The 22,095-nt window shown below is 40.1% G+C and overlaps 1 protein-coding gene across 1 annotated transcript; it reads left to right on the plus strand.

The window, feature by feature from the left end:
* The first annotated feature begins 906 nt into the window (after positions 1–906).
* On the plus strand, positions 907–21,467 carry tasp1 (taspase, threonine aspartase, 1). The gene is made up of 14 exons (XM_053875753.1): positions 907–1,059; positions 1,490–1,679; positions 1,847–1,914; positions 2,404–2,472; positions 3,296–3,416; positions 3,950–4,034; positions 4,114–4,193; positions 4,398–4,504; positions 6,005–6,124; positions 6,505–6,583; positions 12,477–12,587; positions 14,087–14,194; positions 14,598–14,671; positions 20,538–21,467. Exons 2-14 carry the CDS (start codon positions 1,562–1,564, stop codon positions 20,628–20,630), a joined length of 1,233 nt encoding a protein of 410 aa, XP_053731728.1. The 5' UTR covers positions 907–1,059; positions 1,490–1,561; the 3' UTR covers positions 20,631–21,467.
* Positions 21,468–22,095: the final 628 nt, after the last annotated feature.

Genomic DNA, 22,095 nt, shown 5'->3' on the forward strand with positions numbered 1-22,095 from the left:
TAAATGCAGTTTAAGATAGATCAAAAACATCATAAAAAGTATGGTACCCAGCTTAAACTGGCAGTGGCAGGGCGAACATCCACTGATCTGTCATTTGATTAATATTGATCTGAAAGTATTTTCCATGCCTTAAGTAACTCATTGTCTTTGAACAAAGCCTCAAAAGAATCACATGTGCAGCATGTGTGGTCAATGCAGATAAGTGATCTTTCTTTCCTGCGAACCATTATTAACAACAGCAGTTTCCACAGAGATTGGATGGTACGCAATACTAAAACAACACTGACAAGCCTCACCAGCCTCCCTTTAACACTGTGGCCCCCAACACTTCTTAATTATTTTGTAGAATACTTTCATCTCTGTTGACTCATTGCAAGGAAAAAAGAAAAAAAAATACATCACACAGTACGAAGGGATGTTTCTCCTTTTGTCCTCACACATGTCTTGTGTGCATTTTAAGATGATAAAACTATTATTTCTAATCAGTGATATCAAAAATTGAGTAAGTTAAGACACCTTCAAGATAAAATAATATATATAAATAATATCATATAAAAAGCGTTTTGGTTCACACTTTCTCCAAAAGTTAATGGAATCTTTGTTTCATTATCTTTTCTTTGTTACACTGCAAACAAATTATTTTAAATAAAATTTAAACAAATTCATATCACTTTTGCAACCTTTATTTTTTAGTCTGACTATTTAATCATTGCGAGCAATGTTTGACAATTAATTCATATTTATGCAGCACATTTCATGATACACTCACGGCACTCATCGCGGGGGGCAATTTTTAAGATTCGATTGAATTACAACGGGTCTTTCTGAAAAGTAAGTGTTTTGACACGTGACGTCTAACTATACGTCACTTCCTTAGCAACGTGTATCTGAACCAGGAAGTATTCGATGACTCGTCAGCTAACCCGCTATTACTAGCTACGTGAGGTGACGGCAAAGTTTATTTTTGCTGAAACTAAAGGCGAAACAGCTGTTGAACATATGTGAAACAAGCTCCTGATCTTCGCACAGACTGCCGCTCATCGTGGACGAGCGCAACTTGTAAGCTAACATCGTCGTTGAGTTTGATCGCGCATCGTTAGCTTTCGTGCTAACAATAACAAACATCCAGTCTGTCTCCTGTGAATCTCTCGTGTCAGGTTTGTTCTTCTTTAAGGATCGTGTTGGATTAAAAAGTAGCTGGACGATAACAAACGTAAACATGATACGTGTTTTGTTAATGACACTAATTTGCAAAATAACCCAAGCAAAAAAACAATGCTTGTAAATAATAAGTTTAGTGATCAAAAATGCGCATTTTTTTCGTGTTCACGAATTTTATTGTGCTTATTTTATAGTGTCATCATAGTAATTTGTCTTTTATGGAAATATAAAAACCGATAGATCCACCCTATTGAACCTGATACTTACAGTATGATCCAAGTAATATATGTTCTGCAATAAAGTGATGTGAAAAATGTTGTCCTTTTAGGTATGCTCCTACAATGACCTTCTCACTTGGGTGATATCCGCCATTATAGGCTTACTGCGTTATGCAGGGGTTATGGAAAGTCCAGTGAATTCAGATGAAGATCCTTCTGTTATCTTGGTCAACTCATGGTCCAACAAAGTGGAGGAAAGTAAACGTGTAAATGTGGGAGGATTTGTTCTGGTGCATGCAGGTCAGACATCATACTTCTTCTCTCTCCACCATAATGATACCAATATGACTAATATATAAAACAAACCTGTATTAAGATGCAAAGTAATTATGTATATTGCTATGTACTATGTTGCTATATGTTGCATTACAGTCATTATCTAAGTTAAGTGTGACGATTGCTTTCAGGTGCTGGATACCATTCTGAATCCAAAGCCAAGGAGTACAAGCATGTGTGCAAAAGAGCCTGTCAAAAGGTAACTACTCAATGGACCTGCTTATTAATTGTAATTTTATTAGTATTAAATAATCTCAAATATTCATAGCTTTGTAAATGTATTTAGATGTTAGTGAGGAAATTTAATTACACAGGGTGTTCAGCACTATAGTAGTAGCACACTGTATTGGTCATATATATGTATTAAAAATTTAAAAAAAGATTATTCTTTATTTTATTAATGTCACCATCAGTTGTCCCCACTAGTCAGCACTAGTCTTGCCCTCTTCATGGCTTCCTTAGTAAGTAGCTTTTCAGGGTGTTATATGAATATAATTACCTTACCACACCCTTTTGACCTTTTCTTTATTTGTTTAGTAGATGTATTCTACTAGGAGACCACTGGATGTCACTAGATATCACATCGTGAAAATAAACGCTAATTGACGTCACTCAATTGTCTTGGAAATAATCACCAGGTCAGCTCTCATTCTTCTCAAAGCAAGAATTGTGTACTTGTTTCTTCCAGGCTGTGGATCTGCTCAAAGCAGGAGCGCATGCAGTGGAAGCAGTGGCTGCAGCACTTGTAGAGCTGGAGGTTTGTTCACTGACGTCAGCCTTCAAAATACACCACACCACTGCGATTGCAAAACTTCCATATTGAAGACAGCCTGAGGTCTTAGACGAATAGCAGCATCCAAAGTGTTATTAAAGATAACACATATAATTTGGCATATGCATGTGTTTATCCAAAACGGCTCTGACCTCTGATGCATGTACGCACATCCTGTTGGATGATGTAAGGGATAATTGTCTTCAGAAAACGTTTGGATCAAGAAATAATGATGTTCATGAACTCTGCAGCTGCAAATGTGTCCAGAGAAGGTTTGAATTTTTTTTTTTTTTTTACACTGTGCTCAATCATGGTCTAGTGTTCCCCGTCTGCACTTGAGTGATCTCATAATGGCTGTCGACATCAGCAAGTTTGCAGCAATGAAAGGCAGTTGAGTAGGAAACTTATGTGAGGAAGAATGTTCACTGTAATGGCTTGGTGACAGGAATGGTAAATATCACTCAATATGAAGTTTGAAAATATTAACATAAAAGCTAACTTTAGTTGTTTTTGGCCTGGGAGGTTCTTTACATAAATGCTTTAATGGTTTTGTCAAGGTCCGTTCATAATTATTGTTTACAAAGTTGTTTTAGCAGCCCACAGGAAAGACTGATTCACTGTGTCAAAAGCAAAACACTGAAGACTGCAATTAAATAACATTCAGCCAACATTCTGTCCACCTACTGGGATAAACAAAATTGACATGGTTTCATTGTTGTGTTTGAAGACCTCTGAAAGGATTGAAACATTGTTTGGCATGCTATATGTCTCCTCTGACAGTTGACAAGGTTATGTTTCATCCTGCTAGGATTCCCCATTTACGAATGCCGGCATGGGTTCAAACCTTAACCTGTCTGGGGAAATAGAGTGTGATGCCAGTATCATGGACGGGAAATCGCTGCATTATGGAGCTGTCGGTGCCATCAGTGGTGACCAACTACACACACTTACACACATGTGCCTCGATGCCGCCTGTAATGTTCAGTGGTCTGTTTCAAATAGAAAAAGCTTCAGCATCTCGTTGAATTCATTAAGATCAACCCAGATTTGAATGGTCAATGGGAAGAAATGGATCCAAACCTTTTAACCACAGGTACCACTGGCACTGGTGGACCACACATTGAATGCCTGAGGACTAAGTGAGGCACGCTGTTGATGCATTCACAGGGCGTTTTTCATTGAGTCCTGTCAACAAAAGCTGTTGTTTTGCAAGAACACATGATTGATTCCAAACATCAGCTGAGGGGTGAAAGCTGGCACTGAACATTGTGTACATATTTAGCCACATTATGAAACCAGCCTTGCACAAAGCACAAACTTGTTCCTACGTTGGAAGTGAAACACATAATAACAATCCAATATGCATGCATTAATGCCTGTATTTATCAAATTTATATCCATATCTGATGAGCAATATTCTTAATGACATATTTTTTGTGTGTGTGTGTGTGTTTTCTATTAGGGATTAAGAATCCTGTGCTGGTAGCAAACCGCCTGCTTAGTGAGGCACAGAAAGGGAAACTATCCGCTGGCCGAATCCCACCCTGGTGATTGTCATGCCTCTCTATCATTTATCAATAAGATGGTGTGTCATATTTCATTGTTGTTGTACTGTTCTATTTCAAGCTTTCTAGTGGGCAGAGGAGCACAGGATTGGGCCATCAGCCATGGAATCACACCATGCTCTTCAGAGAAGATGGCAACAAGTGAGTATTTAGGGTTTGTTTAATTTGAGCTCACTGTGAACATTGGAAATAATGACGTCAGTTTAGGAACCATGCTCTCTTTCTCAGCCGGATTGAACATTTATTGTCATGTATTCTAAAAGGATGGATGGCATCTCACTATCATGCTCAACACCTCAGATCAAAATCCTCCGATGAACTGAAACTTTGAATGTCTCCAACCAGAGTTCAGTTTGTCAGCCTACAAGAGAAACAAGAGGAAGATGGAGATTGCGGAAGGAATGGACGCAGGAAATAATCAAGTCAAGAAATTGCGACAATCAAGTGAAAATGTGAGTCTCATTGAAGTGAAGTGCAGTTATCAGATTACTCTGCTTTGGAAATTGAAGGGTTATGTGCCTTCAATTCAAGTAAATCCCTTCATAATGCCGGATTTTTTTTAAGGCATGAAGCAACAGAACCACTCATCTCTTCTCTTCAGATACAAAGTCATCCAAAATATACACTCACATTGGACTGTTTGTTGATTCAGGCAGCTTCACCTTGTAAATGACCCGGCGGCAGAGTCGTGCATCTAATGGCTTGTTTGCTAATGAGCGTTAAAGGTCTGTGCTGCCGTGAGTTCTAATCTGTCACATGCGTGTTTACACAAACCTGCTTGGCCTCCTAATATTGATTTATCTGTGGCTATTTAGTGCAGTCAAGCCGCCACCGTCGGCGACTCTTGCACTGGAAATGTTTTTGTTGCTGCGTTCTTTAATTGCATTGATGGTTATTAATGGGATAGCTGCTATGGGCAGGGCAATTCAATTTGCACAAGACATGACAATATGAGTAAGTTACTCAAATATTTATTCTTACATTGACGTCTCATACAAGTAGCAAAAATTGAGCAATTATGTCATTGCTTTGTATTTCAGATTATGCAATACAAATTATCTTCTGAATGTAAGAACACTTGATTTAAGAGACTCATCTATATTGCATTAGAAGTATATGCATTCATAAAGTTTCCGGAATATGTTAGGAATGTTTGTAATAATGTTTGGCAACTTATGAAGGTTTATAAAATGTTATAGGTTGGGAATTAACTTAATCTAGTTATAAAGACGCAACAGCCCTTTATCATGAACACTAAGTATAACCCTAACCCTTAGCCTAATCTCATGGTATATTGTTTGAGATAATATAACACTATTCTTTCATTTCTGCACCTTATAATAGTCAATAATCTCATTATAAATTGCAATACGTGTTACATGTCATACATGAACATTCATAACATCTTCTATGAAGATGTTATTGCATTTTTAAATGCACTTTTTAATGTAGTAATGTTAGTAATGCATCATAGAGGCTTCATTCAAGTAAAGTGGAACCAAAATATAGTACATATTTTTAATTGGATATTCTATTTGAATAATAAAAATGCTTTAAACAATGTTCTGTATGGGAAAAGTTGAGTATAACAGCAAGAAAAGTGTCATGAAACCATCTGACTATTGAATGAGGCGTTCTCGACATGTGTAATTTAAAATATATAATATATCAAACCATATTCTAAATATGTCTTCAGTAATTCTGGAATATGAATAAAAAATATGTGTCCATTGTTTGATTTGGAAAAATCAAAAATAAAATCAAGTAAAAAAATAAGAAAAAAAAAGTAAAAATAAATACCTCTGATTTTTTTTTTTTAGTAAGGATGAATTTTTCTTAACCATAAAAAATGTCTCTTATCAAAATTATATTTTAGCAGTAACGTTTTGACTTTGCTGCAGACTGCAGATTTGCTTGTTAAGGTTCACTCTATTTCCCCTCACCTGATGCAGGGGAACGGATCTGGGTGCCTTGACACAGTTGGAGCAGTTGTTGTTGACCAGGATGGGAATGTAGCTGCAGCAGTGTCCAGCGGAGGTTTGGCCATGAAACACCCTGGCAGAGTGGGCCAGGTAATCTGACCTCGAGGACAAAATGTTCTCTTGAAGAAAATTAGCAATGGAATACCACTGTGTTGGCCAAAATAAATGCATGAATAAATGGAGGTTTTTCGACAGTTGTGCTCCTGGAGGGTCTTGTCTTTCATACAGGTTACCACCCAGATTTTCTCTGCTTGAAAATATTAGCCCCAAAATAAAATGTTCTGCCTAAAGAGACTATTTAAATCTATAAAAATGATATCCGTATTTGAATATTTTTATTGATTTATGTTTCATGTAATTCTTCACACTCTGTTTTAATTGATTTTGTCATAGTATTTTTGGTTTCAGGTTTGCTTCCCTGATTGTGTGTTAGCTTGAGTTTCTACTATTTGAAATATCTCTCTCCACAGGCTGCTCACTATGGATGTGGCTGCTGGGCTGAAAATGCCTCTCACAAAAACCTTTACTCCACTGCAGTGAGTACTTCAGGTATTCCGGCACACTCCCCACTGTGATATCTGTGTTGTGTGTAGTGCTCCTTCTAGTATTGTTTTACAGATGATACAAATCAGAAACATATTAAACGTGAGTCTCCTTTTTGGCCCCTCAAACTTCGTAAAGCCTGATAATATTTTCCGATGACCTCCAGCCATTCCTGCTCGGTGATTTTCATCAGTCACTTCCTCAGATGATTGAGTCATCTCTCTGTGTTCTTTGTTAGTCATCTGCATGCCAGGTGCCGCGCAAAGCCCTTTGGATTTGCAGCGGCATTCAGAGTGGGACACCTGCTATGGCATGATAAAGGAAAACCACTGGGGTGCAGTAGAACGCAGGGCTGTGATTTCATCTCCAGTTTTAAAATGACCACACATAAAATGCAAGTCACACACTTGGCTCCGGAGTTTATTGTGACCAAAGTATCTCATCAGTAGGTATCTTTCCATTTATCTCATCTTGTTGAATTATTTTTTTTATTAAACCTGACCCAATAGCAAGGATTTATACATGGAAACCTCATTCTATTTCACTTTAAAGCTAAACAATACTGATTTTTGTTATTTTATTTTCCTTAAAAGACAGAGCGTTTTAAGTGGTGAAGTCAGAAGTCTGGATGCATTTCACACTCAATTTGGGGTGGAAATGGGCAGGATTGTTTGGTATGAACAGACCTTTCTGGAGGATCGCAGTGAGTTCACAGAGAAGTCAAGCCAAATAATATGTGTAGCACGCCTTCAAGAAGTCACTAATGTCACCCGAGAGACTATTCACTGTCGTTTAAGCAGAGAATTTTGCACCATGAAGGCCATGTTCACAGTTGAGTTCACAGTGGAATCATAGCTTCGAAGAAGATGCTCCAAGGATCCAAGTATAATGTGAAATCCATGCAAGAGAAACCCAAAAATTAACCACTGGCTGAAACTTTTTCTGTAAATGGGATGTCAGTGAAGGGACAAGAGTAGTTCATTCTTAGATCACCGTTGAGACCATTTCTAAGACAGACTTCCTTCCACTTTTTTGCTGATTCAGGATTATCACCATCGCGGTTGCAGCTTTGCAAGCTGAATAACGTACAGTAGGTGGTCGCCTTTGGTTTCCATTGAAGCAGAAGTGGAAAGCACAAATAATCAGATTGGCAAGCCTGTCGAGTTTCCGTTGTTAAAATTGTCGGTTTAATGATATTCGGAAAAGAGGTCGGCCGTTTATCCCACAGAAACAAACTACTTCTGTGAAGAAAGCGTTTCATTGTTTGTGACTTATCTGAATGATCATTGCTTGTGAATATCATGTGTTTTCAGGCTGTTTGATGTCTGTGAGAACCTGTGATCGTAGCCAACCCATCAGTTCAGGTTCAGCTACATTAAACAGTCAAGATGGTAACAAATAGGTAAATAAGAACACTTGCAGATAAACTACTGTAAGTATATCCTGTGGCTCAGCACAAGCTGCAAGACTGCTTACTATGGATCAATCCAATTAATATAAGAAATGATCCTCCTTTACTCTGTTTTTAAATGGAACGGAGTTGAAAAATACCCAGCAAAACACGTTGTTGCAGTCAATGAAAATAAATGTAGACGTTTTCTTGAGCTGAAATATCACACTTGCCTCACATGTCTTGCCACTGAACTCTAGCTCTATGATGTATTTCACTCTTTCAAGATTCCAACTTTGAAAAGTGTGTGGTTAAAAACAAAGTTGAAGAAGCCCATATGGCGCACATGGCAGAACGGTTGGTGTCTTCCTTCAACTGTGGCTTTTTGCGGTTTTAACTGAAACAATGTGAGAGAGACAAAGACGTTGGTGCGTTTAATCTGCCATTATAAAGACGTGTTACACGCTCATAGAATTGTTTGATGCATTGAAGAAACAGCTCTACCTCTTTAAGATGCATAGATGTCTCGCTCTGAGACGTAGCTCCTGGGGAACATTAAAAAAAAATCTTTTGAAGTAGATCTGAAGCCAAATCCTTCTCAGGACGGATGATTTGATTGGAGCAGACAGGCTTAGGCTAAAGTCATATGTACATAAGATGTCCAGCATTTTCAAATCCCCTAAGGCTTTTCCACTGTGGATGATCACAAATAAGCAGCGACAAAGAGACATAGCTGATACACAGCAATAACCTTGACATGTTATTGTTGGTTTAGTCAACTCCGCAGTTTGCAATCAATAAAGATTACATGATGTTTTTCCTTACAATTTTCCTGCACTCTTTCATTGAATGCCTGCTTCATGATTGACACAAGGAACCTTATGTAAGTGGATGTTTGTGCAATATGTACATACATCTTATAGCCCTGGGGGATTAGATCTGACGTCTGCGTGTGACTCAGTGGCCCCCTTTCCACATGGTTACTTCAGTGCCATTCAATATGGATCGGATATCAAAAAACCCTGGCACCCTGAAACTTTTGATGTTCTCAAACGCCGCATACGAAGGTGATAGAGATCCGATTGATATCGGATATGTCACATGTTAAGGTGATGCCGCTTCCAAAAGGAGGTGAGAATCTGAGGTATTTATTTATAGTATCTATAGTACAAGAAATGCTTTGTCCATATAAGTTCTCAGATGTCAAACTTGGACCGGTTGATCTAGACAATTTTTGCTTACCGACTTAAAGATATGAATTGCTAACCAACTAGATGAATTCACGCACATTAATCTTGTATAAAATACATAACCTTTTTTTTTTTTTGCTCGCCAAATTCAGGTGCACCACATTTATACAATGTGATGCCACAACTACAACATCCTTGAAGTAGACTAATCGAGATTTTTCTGAGAAAATTTTTAGTTAAAAGTGGACACCAAGTGGATTTAGGTTCCAGTAGCTGTAAGGGCAGCTCTTCTTTATAAGTTATTCTTTATGGACTTGAGCTCGTAGGTCTCTTTTGTTTTCAAGCCAATTCATTTTCCCCTTTGCAACTGAGAAACATTTTTGTTTTGTCAGACAGCACCATTACCACTACTGCTTGGTGACAAGTGGAACAAACCTGAGTGTGCGTCTTGAACAGACGTTTAGCTTTTTGAGAGTCTATAAGTAAGAAATGATTGCGTGTTTAAATTGTGGTTCTGTTCTAGTCTTTTCCATAGAATTGTTATTTTGAGATAGATTCCGCTTCAAATATTATTAGGTGTAATTTGGGTATTTCGAGTGGTTTCATTGCTGTGAGCTAAGTTTGACGTGGAGGTTTTATTGCATATATTTTCACCTCATCCTCTGTCTTCTATATTGTGGCCGAGCCTTTGAAGTAACACCCGTCCTTATGTGGAAGCAGAACATAATGCGTGTGTTCCAGTACAACACCTGCTTTTCATTTCCGAACATGAAAGGCATTTCCATCAAAAGAAACAGAAAGGCAGAATTTTCCTCCTGACATGAGCAGCACGGTCGTCACCCTCTATGTCACTCTTCTTTCCCGTCATTCCATCTAAATCCACTCACCACCACGGTTTGAGTTTGTTTTGGAGCATGTGGCTCATGTGGGCGGGTAATTCCTTGGCGGCTGGCATTTGAGCGGCTGGTGCCAGCAAACAAGACCATACACAAACGTCAGTGTTTACTCCTGCCGTGATTTCCTGACCCAAATCTTGATATCTTGACCTGTTGGGAAAGTTTGTTTTCTCCAAATCACTGGTCTAGTCCAAGTCACTTTCGGCACTTCTCCCTCCGCTGTCTTTACTCTCCTGGCTCCTCTAGGATCCAGCACTTTATGGTAAACACACGGCAGAAAAGACACAGTACCTGGCCAATTCAACATTCTGCTCTCATTAAAAAGAACGTCAAATCGCTGCAGGCAGCTGGTCTCCATAGTTACAGGCCTGCTTTCAGTTCTGTTGTAGTTACCTGATATTTTACAAGGCCTTCATTTATGTTTACACAAACAACACAACTCTATTCTTTCGTCTTTATGGGGTTTTTTTCCCTCCTGCCTGCTTTTGTTTCCAGTTCCTGCTTCCTTATGGAAATGCAGACTTTAACACTAGAAACTTTCTCAACCAATTATGATTGCTGTTCTTTTTGGCAACAACATGATATTGGTGATTTATCAATGAGTTGCACTGAATAGAGATATATAAAATGCACACCTGCCATGCTGCAACTGGGAAGTTGGAAAAGGAAAAGCGAGACATTTGTGGTCACTGCCTGCACACTTTTATAGGTCCAACTTTGCCTCTTAAATATTTGATTTCTCTTTATACTTTTATGAATTCCACACTCGCCTTGAACCGAAGTAAAAATGAAATTATTATGTAACTCAACTATAAGCAGTAATCTGAAAGGCGATAAATATCAACTGTCGCTGCACTAGTGCTGTAATCGAGACCACCCAACCCCAGACCAGAGCATACTAAGACCAACTTTCAAAGACCGCGTTGAGACTATGGGTACAAGAAAATATCAATGCACTCAAGTATTGCAGTACATGATTGTGCAATATTGTATCAATATTCTAGGTTCGATATTTAATACATAGAGAGTTGGATATGCTGCTGTATTTGTCACGTGTTTAATACTAGATTTAGTTATTTTGCTGATTAAGGAACGTGACGACAGAATTTGCCCCCTTAAAATAATTGCTCTTGTTGTTACAGTATGTTGCTGAACTTAAACTATCACAATATATGGTATCACCATTCCTGTATCGGGATATGTATCATATTGCAAAATACCTGCAAATACACAGCCCTAGTTGCGACCAAGACCGAGACGATACAGAAGCTTAAGACGCAAATGTTTTTGTTCTTCCTTCGATAGAAATGGTTGCCATTTTTCAAAATAAACCAAGAACTGAAATGCTTTCATTGAATAAACAAGCACTTTATTTTGTATTTTACTCGGTGTTGGTCATAGTCTCGTCCCTGTCATGGGTCTTGGTCTCTACTCAGTTTCAGGTTTGATGGTCCCCACTACAACCCTACGCCCCACAATAAATGTTTTGCTGCAGGCATTGGTTTCATTCATTCACATTCATTTATGGTGGCTGGAGCTTATGCCATCTAATTTGGCGAGAAATGTATATTTCTTTCATTGCAAATGACATTCCTTATCTTTCAATATTTCTGTCAGAAGTCCTCTGATTATCCTTCCTAGTCGCACCTATCCCCTTTATGTCCTCTTTAACCACGTTCCTGAACTTCGTGTCTTTATCTTCACTAACTTTGAACCACCATCGAGCTTCATCCGGCATGTGTTCTGTCATGTAAACCATATGACTTCGCCTCCTCAAATATGATGAAACTCTGGAATTAGCATCTGGTTCTGGTACCACTTTCCTGCTGTACATTGGAATCAATACGTCCTGTAATCCTTAATTTCCAGTACAAACAAAAAGTTTAGTGGCAAAAGATGCATGGCAGCTATGTTTAGGTTAATGTAGAGAAAACTCAAGAGCTCAAGTTCAAGAACATAATGGATCTTCGGATGCCGCTGTTAAAGCCGTCAAATCTTTTGGATCTTTTTACTCAGTATTTCTAGTCAGTGTTCAAGAAGAATAGCTTCATATGGCATAGTTAAAAAACAGTACAGTAATAACATACAGATAAAAATAAATTTTATATGTTGCTAAATGTATGTCTGAGCTGGAATTTAAGTTGGGGTTTGTTGAAATCCACTTTAGAATAACGTAAACTATGCTGTAAGGTGGTCTAAGAAAATGTGATATTCTGGAATACTCCTGTATGTCAGAGCATCACCTTTTATTTACTTATCCTTCTAGGCTTGTGCATATTGAACTGATCATAATTGTGTGACTCATCAAGCTGTAAAAGTCCTTTCAGAGTAAACTGCTGATACAAATAGAAGTATAATTTCAGTAATTGCATCCATATGCTTGTGTTGAAGAACATCTTTTTCATTTCTCTGTCTCCTTCTAGGCTGCGGAGAACATCTGATCCGCACCATGCTCGCTCGGGAATGCTCGTCTGCCATGCAGTCTGAAGATGCCCACCAAGCGTTGCTGGAGGCTATGCAAAACAAATTCATCAGTGAGTTACAAACCGTGGACATATGGACGCGACTTTTCGTACACAGCAGTCATGAAAAACAAACAGATGTTGTGAAATCGCATGACGCACTGCAAACTTTGGGGGAAACTAGCATCAAAAGGGAGTGTATGGATTATTTTTAATGTCTGCTAAATGACTTCATCCTGTTTTCTATGCCTGAGAATGACCACCAGTCTGACCACATTTCCAGCCGTCGGTCAACGTGCTCGAGGACATCTGTGACAATGAGATTTTGCCAGGCTTCATAAAGTCAACATCATATTTTTTCCGCAAAACACCAGCAAACCAAAAAGACTGAAAGCGCTTTTGAGGATACAGTAATTCCCTCTCGTTATTATTACACAATACAATAATGATCCTCAGTTACGCTTTTTCCTACATGTGGTTACGTCATGGTTTTGTGGTATAATATAATCCCAGAACTGTAACAGTCAAAAGTTCACATTGGATTCTACAACTGAGTTATGCTATTAGTTTACTCATATAAACATGCTAGCGTTTAGTCCCATCTCCCATTAGAATTGAGAAACAACTTGAGTTTCTTGTAATGACAGACTGAAAAAAGTTTATAAAGGAAGTGAATCATGAGAAAAGGAACTGAGGGTTTTTTTTTGGAAGATTTTAAAAGAACAATGGCATGGAACCAACCTTTTTTATGGAGAAGACAATGTTCAAAACGAAGGGTTCAGTTGAGTTGAATCTCTTCTCTTTATCAGTCTTCCATGATTATTCCAAAGACCATAAAAAAAAACAACCTCACAGTCTCTCAACTTCTCAAAAAAACTAAATCAAGATAATTCCTCGGTTGTGATAACCCTTCACTTGTCAATTTGATCTCTCATTTTCAGCATCTTTTGTAAGTGAAGAACCTGTCTCTGCCGAAAGGAGTCGATGTGCACATTACAATGACTGAATCTACTTCAAAGTTAAGGATAGCTAGAGGATTTAAAAGGTATCTGAAGTGAGAACAGGGGTTTTGTGCTCATATTGCTGTCACTTCTGTGGATCCTCGGACGCCTGCAGTCACAGCGCACAAACACAGATGAGGTTCACTGTTGAATGCATTACACGTCTCATTGCCATAACTAATGAAATGAGGCTGAGCGTTTCATATTTGATACATGAACGTATGAGCCTTGTTTGTTTTCAGTCACCAATGTTTCAACATTGTGAGCACATTTATCAAGCATTATACACATATTTTTGAATTAGTTTATAAACTAATTTGTGCACTGCCCACAAGTTAAGTCAAATATTTCATAGTCAGAAGGGAGATTTAGATTACATGTAGTATTTTAAATTTGCGCCTAAACAAATAAAATACAATAGATAATGTAAAAAAAAATGATTTCCATAGACAAATATATTTAAAATTTTGTATAGCTGCAGCATCCAGACTTGATAACAGTGCCAGTAGGTTGTTTATTTTTAGTCTCTGGTCACTACATATTCAGTGTGATGTCTATCTTTGTCCTCAGGCTCGCCCTTTCTCGCCAGTGAAGATCGTGTGTTGGGTGGAGTAATCCTCCTGCGATGCTGCAAAATCGTGGAACCTCAGCCATCTCCGAATATTCAGGGTGTCCTCGGTAAGACCGTCGTCACTTTCTCAACGTGACATGATGAAGATGCACCAACAATAAAACTCACGTCTGGGATGACAGAGAGGAAGATCTAAAGCTTTCCCAGCAGGTGGTCTTGTGTTTTAACTTACACAATCAGGCTCTGGTTTCACACCCTTCATCTGGTATTCAAAGACCTCCCACTATGGAATCAAACGCTAATCTTCAGACAGAGAAAGCTTTTTTAATACTGTCCAGATAGGCTGATCCAGTTTCTCTACCTTTTTTTTTTTTTCCAAAATAGATTTTCAGCTCCTTCCACCTACATGAAGAGCAAATCCCACTTCTGAGAGAAATCACATGAGAGGGTATATTTGGGTTTTGTAGCTGGTTAAAAACTGATCATGGTTGTTTTGTGTTGGTTTGACAGTTGAGTTCCTGTGGAGCCACACGACTGAGAGCATGTGTGTGGGATACATGTCGGCCCAAGATAGCAAAGCAAAGGTGAGCGAATATAGAACACGTTTTTAATGGAACAATACTTGTGATATCAGTGACTATAATTCATCTGCTAGCCCCAACAATGAGTTGATGAGCTCTCTTTAAGCCAAAACCAGAAGTGTAGCGTGTTTTCAAACAGTCATAAATATTCATTTTGAAGGGGTCAAGATTTTCCAGATAATTTACAACAGTTGTTCTCCCATCTGTTCAGACTTTCGGAGATATAACATTTGTCCAACAAGGAAACTTTCACACGGCAGGTAAAAGATAAATCTGTTTGGAAAAAAATAGACAAATCAAGTGATATTCTTTCACACACACGCAACATCGTTCCTGGAGAGCTCAGGTCCTGCATGGTCGTCATGGAAGACTTGAAGCCAATAAGCCACGGTGGAAACAATGCCAAGTCGATTCACATGAGCAAACATACAAGAGTCCAAGTGTCTGCAGGTGTTCTGGGTTGATTCCTTTTTTTTTTTATTCTCTAAGAGACAGAAAGTTGAGGGAAGTGATTGTCAACATCTGCAGGTGAAGGCTGAGGCATTCTTCTCTAAAAAATGCAGTTTAAAAAGGGTTCAGTTTGGATTTGTGGCGATGGTCTTGGAACAAGGGCTGTTTTCAGTAAATTGTTTGACCCCTGTTAGAGCACTGACCTCTGAATCCCATCTCCTATGACACTGGGGGACAGCAGATTGGTAACATTTGTCAGCTGCATTGTTGTCATGCATAAATAAAGATATGATTCTTATACTTGAAAATGAAGAAAAGAAAGGTGGGCGCCACAATGAGACCCTAGAATCTGATGTGGACTCAGAGCCAAAGGGTAGAAGTTCTGTAACGTGATCAGGGTCATTGGTGCCTGTCAAAGACGAAATTGACATATGAGTATTAGCGGCACTCTGCCACTGAGTTGACACTCTTTTTCCTTTAAATCTCCCATCTGACACGTTTGAAAGTGAACGTGCGCAGAGGATCGTCAAGCAGCCGAGTCTAATTCTGTGGTTACTTCAGCTCAGGCTGATTTGTTTGGCTAATGTATCTCTGTCGCCCTGAAGAGAGGGCACTGTTGTTTGAGTCGGGGTTCAGATTTCAAAGCGTTTGCCCGCCATCCAGCCTCGCCACCACCACCACCACCCCCCCAGACCCACTCCAGCCCCCACCCTTCCTATCTTTCTCCCTCTCGTTTGGTCTTTATCTCTTGGCCACTCGCTTCAGACCCAAAACATCAAGACATTTCACGACAATGGAGTTTACAATAACTGTATCAGTGTGCTGTTAATCTCCACATTCCTGGCAAATACTCCGTGTTCTGGTCTTTGTGGGGAATGCGAGCATATGTTCTCTGTGAAATGAAGTCTTCTGTGGCTACAGATTGAGGAATGCATTTTCCCAGTGGTGGCTCTCAGCTCTCCAGGGAGAGGGAATAACGCTTCCTTTCTTGAAGCTCTTGGTGACACACTGATACTAAAGAACGCAGCTGCCGCTCCAAACTTCACACCGCTCTATCAAAGATCACAGTCGAAGGAGTGAAGAGACCAAGCTCCGCCGCTCTCACCATCTGCATAACAGAGCAGCTGGCTGCTTTTTCTGCAGCCTTGGAACATAACAAAATCTTAATTCACCAGCTGGGGGCCAGAGTCGACCTGCGGTCACTGCCAATGTGTCAAACATTGAACAACTGCCAATAGTGAGTTCGCTCCAACTAGACAATAGTGCATGAACACAACAACTTTTCACTTGATAGGATCTTTAGGATGGGTTAAATAATAAGTATCAGTCTCTCCTTTCGAAATCCCTCACGTTTATTTTGTGGTTAGTTCTGCAATATCACAAGGTTGCAAGTTGGAATCCAGCTTGAAGCAACTTTGACTGGCGTTACGTGTGGAGTTTGTATTTTCCTCCCACAGGATGGAAAGTTTTTTCAACGACTCCCGAGTTGTGTGTGTGAGTGAGTGTGTTAATGGTCGATAGCATGCTGTAGCTCTGAAGCCTCAATCGGTGAGGGAGCGTGGCCATCGTCGTCCAGGAGGTTGCAGCTGGATTCTCTTGGATTTAGCACAAAACCTTTGGGGAGGTCATGACTCATCTACTATGTTCACCGTTTAAGCCCTTATTCGTTCGGGTGCTCACAGATTTGATGTGGCTCATATCAGATTGCCGCCTGAGCTTTTAACACAGTTTAGTAACAGATGTGAAATATGACAACATCCAAACACCGCCGTCGTCTTGATACCATCAACCCTGGTGTTTGAAGATATTGACCAATTATAAGTCACTGAGGAGCAGTGTTCCAATTCTGCGATGGAAGAATGGCTTTTTTGTGAAGATGTTGCTGTGTGTGGCTGTGAAGCTCAATGCATTACGTCCGCAGAGCTATTAAGCAACTCTAATAGGTGACAGCTGTGTCTTTCATCCTCAGTATGGTCAAGCTCACTTTTAAACGGAAAGGTGATCCAGCAATGACTGCTTCATTAGTTGGAGAATTCGACTTCTTTAAAGTTGACCCTAATGTTTTTTTCCTCTTATAGTAGCCATGTGCTTCTTTTCAGACGACAAATGTTTTTGTTGAATGATTTGTTTTCGCCAAATCAAGTTTAGTTTCAGTATTGAGGATTTCTGTTTCCATATTTTGAAACAGATTACACTTATTTATGCGAGATAAAATAAAAAAAAAACACTTTCTGATTTACAGAGTATGTCATAAGAAGCATGTCTTTTACACAGTGAATTTTGTTTTTCAAAGCATCACAAGAATCCACCACTTCCTCGATCTGTACATAGCTTAAGTTTGGTTCTACTTAACTGCTGTTTGGAGTGGAATCATGGGGGAACAAAATAATACAAAGCCACTGCTTCTGCTACAGAAAACAGCACCATACATAGCATATACGGTAAATTACAGGTCACATAAATAAACAAACCAAACAGAATCAAATTTAGAATCAGAAATGGACTGCTGCTGGATCATCTACAAAAACTTTTCAGTTGCCTGATGAAGAGGAACATAGAAGAAGAGGGAGCAGCCATTTACCAAAAACACACTGAGACAATTGTGCACTGCAACAATCATAGTGAAAATGTGGTACTTACTAAACAAAGAAAGGACCTAGAATCTCACCACCCAGAAAGTTTCAAGATTTTCTCCCTCCAACTCTCCCTATTTATTTTGCTCTTTTAGTACCCATCGCACATTTCCCCCACAGCAATACTTGTTCATTTTTCAGGTGTGTATAATGTGGATCACCCTCTGATCTTTGTACTGAAACCGACAGTCCAGCAGCAAATGTACAGTCATTTTTCAACATCACTGAGACACACTGGACTTTTTCATGATATACGTTCACTGTAGTTTAAAGCAAGAGCCGCCCGCAGACTCAACCGCTGTTCCAAAGACATTCCTCCCATTCCTCGTAGCATCTCGCTGGGCGTTGCTAAACATTCAGTCTATCTCCCACTGTCCCTCTGTGATAAGAACATGAAAGGACTCATACATAAGAGCAGGAGAATTTAGGGCAGAGGTCGACCTGGATGTCTACGTTTTAATGCTTGGATTTGGAGGCTGTTTGTAGGTAGTGACAGAGTTTAACCCCTTTATTTACTGCTGTTTAATAAGATGTTATTAGGTAAGGTACATACAGAAAGTATTATCTTTATCCTTTCGACAGCAGACTGTTAACCATCAGCGGCACACGTTTTTTTATTCTGAGCCCCCAGTTGCGATGTACAAGAGCTCTACAGAGTTACATGGGCAGAAAAAGCAAAGTACCTCAAGTAATCTTGACCATTGTTGTTTTGTTTATCCTGATTGGACCGGTGAAAGAGTTGTGTAGGCTTCACAGCGCACACTGCCACGCCTCTGTTCCTGGCTCCTGGACATCATTACCACTATAAAGCTTTAGCAGCTTACACTGTAAAAGGCAAGAAGGGAAATCTCATGAAACGCAGCTCCGACTTGATGGATTTTGTCTGCGCAGTACTTCAAATGCCTTTTATTATTCCACATTTTGCCTTTATAATCCATATTGGGGATGAAGTTGCAGCATATTTTTTGGCCTTTTTGTTTTGATCAAAAGAATGTCAAAGCCACCACACGCAAAAAAACAAACAGTCATCAAGTTAAATTTGTCCTGCAGTGGTGTTAATGTGCGGCTTCTCCTGACCTTAAATGCATCATCACACTGAAGAATGTTGTTTTTCCTCTGACAGATACAATGAAACTATGTGTTCACGCCGTGTTGTTCCTGTCATGTGGTCACTTCAGTCGCTGAGTAATTGGCTGACAGCAGCAGCAGCAGGGATAGCATGTTTTATTCTTCCAAACTGCATGAATTATTCCCGTTTTCTAAGCTGCTTCACCAACAACTGATGGAGTTTGATCTTGAAAGCACCCTGAAAGAACACCTCACCAGTGGCTTTGCAGCCTGAAGTGATGTATTCAGCTCAGCGGTCCCATTACTCATTTGTTGGGCTCCTTTTTTTCCGACAAAGATTACCGTCTTAGAATGTGGTTACACGTTGGATTGAGGTTTTGGTTCTATTCTAATGATTGACCCACATGGATTTCATGGTGGTTATGATCTGGGGTGTCGGGCCTCCTCCATATTTCGCCACAGCACATAATAATGTCATAATGTGGTTCACAGCCATGACATTGCTTACTATATCTCAACACACAGTGACTGTTAGAACCTTCTGCTCATGTCATATTTTATCCTCTAAGCACGATGGTGTGGTGTGAAGAGCCTGGGCCTCACATGCGGATCTGTATTCCCCTGAGGGCTCGATCACATAAACGCTCCTTGAAATCTTCAGTTTGGGTTCAGGTTTCCTTCTATGGGCAGTAAAGAGATGATCGAGGTTCCTTGTCAAAGGTGTGATTGTGAGGCTGGGTAGGCAAGCGATAAGCATTTAGAATGAAGACAGTTATGTGTTATTGTTGCACATAGTAATGTCAGATGGTCAGCTGTAACTAGGAAAATCCTAATTCCGTGGCTCATCTTTATGGCAAGTGGTTCAATGGTTGGACACTGCTGCCTCTCAGCAAGAAGGTTCAAATCCAGACCTTTCTGCACGGAGTTTGCATGTTCTCCCTGCGTGAGCGTGGGTTTTCTCTGGGTTCTCCGGTTTCCTCCCACAGTCCAAAGACATGCTGACTAGATAAATTAAAATTGTGTGTGAATGGTGTGTGTGCCCTGCGATGAACTGACCGCTGGAATCCTGGGGCTATAGGAACGAGACAATTGGACTCTGTTGTCATTCAGACACTTTGTTAGGAAGCACATCAGCTCCCCAGTCATTTCCTACACTCTCATTTGCGACGCACAATGAGAGCCGAGGTGTAAGTAGGTAAACAACACACCTCATCAGCTCTCCTCCAGTTACGATCTCAAGATTGACCGGTTGCTCCTGAGCTCCTGAGCGTCTGACTTGATTCCGACATTACCCAGCTTTTAATCTTGAATCCGTTTAAAGGGGCCTTAAAATGTCCCCTGAAGAGATGAAGGCTTTAGGATGAGTAAAGAGGGGGGAATTAGGAGGATAATAGCCCCCTGAGATTGTTGCCATGTACAAACGGCGTCGTCTGGATGTGGGACCGCTGCAGTGACAGTTGCCCTGGGGTCATGTGGGTGCAGACTGCAGGTCTCCACAACAAGAGCGTAATAGAGAAGGATGCTGCTGAAACTGGAGGAGTGATGTCAGGCCAGTTCTGCCCCCTGCACAATAACTAAAGGGCCTTTTTGCCATCAACCTGGCGCCGCTGAGAGCGCTTGTCTCCCTGTGCTTTCATTGATGTGTCTTCCCTTAAAGATGCATTTGTCTGAAGAACAAAATCAGGGTGTCTAGCTATCATTGTTTTTCTTCCCCACAGACGCACATATCGCGGTTACCACCAGGAACTGTGCCCGGCCAGTCGCTAGCCATCGAAGGAGGAGTGTGTCGCCTGATGAGCACGGTGGAGTGAGCCTCACCCACTCACAGCAATACCCACCAGTACACACCTTTGTGATGCTAATATAAGCTTTAGCTGTTTAAACAGGTGTCCACTGAGGAAGGGGGCGGGGCTTCAATCTGTGCACGTCCAGAGCTCCCCCTCGAATGGCATGTGCTTTATCCCGAACTGTCCCTCACAGGCTTCCCAGTGTCACCTGGATTACACTTGATGCACCATTGCCTTGATGCATTCTTAGTTATTTTTCCGACACAAAGTGGCATTTTTATGTTTGTACATAAGCTACAATTAAGGTCAACAGGGTGGACGTCCATGTTGTTTGGTGTCGCTGAACAGATGTGACTGTTTTTATGACTTTCCTGTACAAATGATGTCTGTACGCACTTACAGTGTCATCACGTTTAATATCCAGCTTCACGTGCATCTTAAGCTCATCTGCGCAGTTAGAAATGTGAACACAGCATGAAGGTGTCGAATCTGGAGGCGTTTACTTAAAACCGAATGTTATGCAGTTTTACAGACAACATATAGAACTCAGGTAGCAGAATCTATCCCGTCACTCAACACGACTGTTAGCCATCATATTTATAGACTCACTAAGGACTATTAAAAGCCTATTTATGCATTTAAATGCCCATGAAATGGTGCTGTTGAGGAACGTACTTGAAAAGACTCAAGGTCTAAATTTGATTTTGCTTTGTTACTCGCAAGAACTTCAGTAGTTGTTTAAGAAGCCCGTCTAATCGTGATGATATGCATTTATGAGATATATAAGCTATGGATTGTTCACTCTGTGCACAGCTCTATGAAAACAATAAAATCTATGTTACTACAATTCTTTGTCAGTTGTATGCTGTGTGGTTTGGGGTTTGTGTACGGTCATCTGTGAACATGTAAAGATCTGAAAAATTTAACTCTGAAACTTAAGTCTTTAAACTTTAGGATGAGCGTTAAGAATGAATGTGAAAATGTATGAATTTGTGTTGTCATTTTCACTTCAAAATAACGTTTTTAAAGACACATGGATATTGCTGTCCACGAAAAGATGGACCTTGTGAATGAATCTGGTGTGGAAAATATGACCGCGCTGGCACTTGATGATGATGTCACGCTAGGCCAGGATCATGATCGTACTTGATGCCCGTGCAGAAACGCAATAGTCGATGCATCATCTGCACTTTCCTGGAACTGGGGTGATTGGACTGAAAATGTCGACCAGCTGTAGCATCGAGTTACGTTGAAGCTTAAGTTACTCCACTGCTGCCGTCTGGATGGCTGTTTCACTGTGTACTTAACTGTAAAATGGCTCCTACAAAACAATGATGAAGGTAAAAGTCTGTCAATGATGCCATTGTAATGTCTGCTTCATCCCGACTCATTGGGTCTTCCCTTCACAAGGTCAGGTCGTGGTTCAGGAGCTACTACCCCAGCAAGAATAACTCAGTCGTGAAGGATTCTGACCACAGCCTCCTCCACT

The sequence above is a fragment of the Synchiropus splendidus genome, chromosome 9, assembly GCF_027744825.2.
Source record: "Synchiropus splendidus isolate RoL2022-P1 chromosome 9, RoL_Sspl_1.0, whole genome shotgun sequence".
Lineage (NCBI taxonomy): Eukaryota > Metazoa > Chordata > Actinopteri > Syngnathiformes > Callionymidae > Synchiropus > Synchiropus splendidus.